The 3,189-nt window shown below is 38.1% G+C and overlaps 1 protein-coding gene across 1 annotated transcript; it reads right to left on the bottom strand.

The window, feature by feature from the left end:
• Positions 1–271: 271 nt before the first annotated feature.
• On the bottom strand, positions 272–2,749 carry LOC100244313 ((3S)-linalool/(E)-nerolidol /(E,E)-geranyl linalool synthase). Its single transcript, NM_001281061.1, is given in 7 exon segments — positions 272–562; positions 843–1,091; positions 1,206–1,344; positions 1,427–1,645; positions 1,752–2,124; positions 2,280–2,544; positions 2,648–2,749. Coding segments are annotated over 7 exon segments (1,638 nt in total).
• Between the last annotated feature and the right edge of the window lie 440 nt (positions 2,750–3,189).

Here is a 3,189-nt window from a genome sequence, read left to right as displayed (position 1 = left end):
TTCTCAAGTTAATTATCTTTTATTTCTATTAGTTTCGGAGATCCACTAAAATTGCAACCTGTACTTGTCCATTGTATTTTACATCTGACCCATCACATTTTCCACTATTCAAAATGCCCCAACAATATTTACCATTTGAAGACTGATTTTCAAGAAAAATGCAATTCTCCAGAAGGTTGACAATACCATATACACTTTATTTATTTATATGTGATATTTGTCAACTATATAAGTCTTGAAAATTTAACATTGTCATCGACTACAGAATACTTTATGAGGAAACACTTTCATAGACAAGCGACTTCATGTGCTCTTCAAGGCTTGGGAGGCACCGATTATCATCATAACTATACATCAAAGGAACCATCCTTGCAACATTGAGACATGCCTTGGTAAAAGACGTTGAAAATGGATTTGGAGCAAGGCATTCATTGTTGAGGCTCTTCCATGTCTCTGAAATGGTATGCATAACATGGCATCGGGCATTTTCTATGGAAGTCCCTGGTTTTTCTTTCATGTAGCACTCCAGGTATGATCCGTCGTGCCCATCCTGATTCTCGTCCTGTAAAAGTGTTAATGCTTATATGTGTTAGTGGCCAACTATGAATACGACACATCATTCCCGTTCTCGGAAGCAGTTTATGAATGTATAGTGGGAAAGCAGACATCAACCACATGATGCGGTTCCCACCAGAAGTGACCACAACCATGAATGAGCTGGCGTGGGTCTAGTTTATATGTTGAGGAATTTTCAGTGAGATCGCTATCAGGGGTAGGTATGTATAAAACAGACAAAAACTGGAGACTAGAGGTTATTTTTCTTTATGTTTCTTGAGATTTACCTTGGCGCTTCCCAAGTCATCCCAGAGGCGAAGAATTTTTGCGACCGAAGATATAATCTCAGGAAAATCATCCACAATGTCTACATTTCTCTTGGTTATGCCATGACCCAGGAGAAAAAACATATGAACTAGCACCACATGTACTCCGGAGCTAATGACCCCATTCTTCAAGTACTCATCAGCCTTTGGCACGTGTCCATCAGCAAACCATTTTGCTTCTACTAGAAATGCATTGCATAAACATGCCCACTGTTTGCAAGAAATAAAATAAACTATCAAAAAATTGCAGAGGCACTTCCAACTCTTTTGCATTTGCAATTAAAATGAATATTAATCTAGTATGGTAAATGTTATTTGACATACTGCCTTTCGAAGAGATTCCATGGGGTTCCACCCATGATCATTGTAGACCTTGGAACTTATTTCATTGGTGATTCCATTAAGAGCATTGAAACATATCTTCATGTAGTCTGGTAGTTGTTCAACAGCCGCATATTCCCATCTACATGCAATTAGTGATTAAATGATGATTTTTGAGATTTGTAGAAGCATTCTGATGAATTGTATTGTTGTTATATGCCTACCTGTTGACAGCTTCTGTGAAGAGAGTGAGTTCATCAAGTGTTCCATGAACATCAAAAATGTCATCTATTATGTAGACTAGCGAGATGGGTTTTGTGAGCTCAACCCTCTGCTCCGACAAGCTTGGATCTGGGAGGACCGCCAAGGGCCACATGTACCATTTCAGTGGTTGGTTTCTTGCAAACTTCAACTCCTTGGCCAAACCTAGATCTTTCCACCATCTAATTAGGTAAAAAGAGAAAAAAAAATTATTTACATGAAAGGTACGTCAGGCAATAATCTTTGGAGAACGACAAATTAACTTAATTCAAGGTCAGTGAAACTCACTTGGAAACCTGCAGCATCTCCTTCTGGTGTATGGATTTAACTACATTGAAATCCATTTTTGCTAGTTCTCTAAAGACATTTACCCATCCATCTGTGCCTTGAAAATCGCTAAGAAAGCTTTTGGCCATGAACCTTGCCAAGCTCTTATGATGGGGATGGCCTAATGTGTTCCTAACAATTCTAGCTTGACTGTGATCATTGTGCGTGTTCCATGCATTAAGAAGCTGGCTACTGAAGTTTCCGATTTCTTCGAGTATATCTTCCCACTTTATACATAGCTGCGAAGCTTCATACAAACCCATTAATCCCTTGATATCTTCGCTTAGTTTTTCTTGAATCTTTCCCTCTGTGTCCTTGAGATTGTTAAAGACATCTGTTCATACACGATAACCATTAAATAACTTACTCTTCTAGAACAAATGATTTAATAGTCGAAACTTAGAATATTTAAAAAAAATAAATAAATAAAAGGGGAAAACCCAAAAGAAAAAAATGAAAAAAAAAAAAAAAAGAAAAAGAAAATCCCACCTGCACTCACATAGTAACCTTCTTGTCTCAATAGCCGGAAGCCAAGTGCTAGTTCGTAGAGATTGTTATGGCAATCACTCAGAGTGTTAAATTTCGTATGTAGTCTCTGTAGTACCACTTCAATCTCTCCATGAAAATGGTAGTCAATGCCTAGGCGTTGGATGGCATCAATCATGAGCAAAGCTTCCAATGTATCTTCTCCTACCTCCTTGAGTACGCTCCTAACTTCCTCCAGTTTTTGTGCATGTTCCATGTAAAATTCATTCTGCCAAAGGAAGATTGTCAACAGTAGGAAGTTGAAAAGTGAAAAACCGCCATAAGAACTAAGAGCAAAAAATATATATGGAAAATGGGGACTGAAGCTTAACAGTGGGGCTGGGATATTCTGTGGATGGATGATTATCCTTTTCTGAGGGGATAGAAACCAAGTTCTGATCCTTAGCAATGCTCCATGTGTGAGCACTTGGCATATTGAAGATGTTGGTGAAGTTGAGTTTGCTTTCAGCAGGCGATTGGGAATGAGGGAGAGTTTGATGAACGGAATAGGTGGTATTTGTGTGGATGGTACTACGTACAGCACGGGACCCAATTTATAGAATTGGCTTGATTGGAAAATATCATCCTTTATAATAGTGGCAAACGTGAATGGGTCTCTTCCTACCACATGCTTTTCACGTTCCTTGTATGCCCTCGCTACCTTCAATTCATTTAAGCTCTCTGGCTTATTTAGTTTATGAAAATAAAATATAAAGAAATCAAAATATTTTTCTACATTATTTCGTAACCTCAAAATATTTTCGTACATAGAAGTCAATGTGTTCAGAAGATCGGTGGAGATTTATCATTTTGGTTCAATAATTAGAAACGTTTTTCGCGTGGGTAGGGGAATATATAGATTCTCCTCGGCCTA

Source organism: Vitis vinifera, chromosome 10 (assembly GCF_030704535.1).
Source record: "Vitis vinifera cultivar Pinot Noir 40024 chromosome 10, ASM3070453v1".
NCBI classification, from domain to species: domain Eukaryota; kingdom Viridiplantae; phylum Streptophyta; class Magnoliopsida; order Vitales; family Vitaceae; genus Vitis; species Vitis vinifera.
The sequence above is the reverse complement of the archived record's forward strand: the minus strand, read 5'-3'. Positions and strand labels throughout refer to the sequence as shown.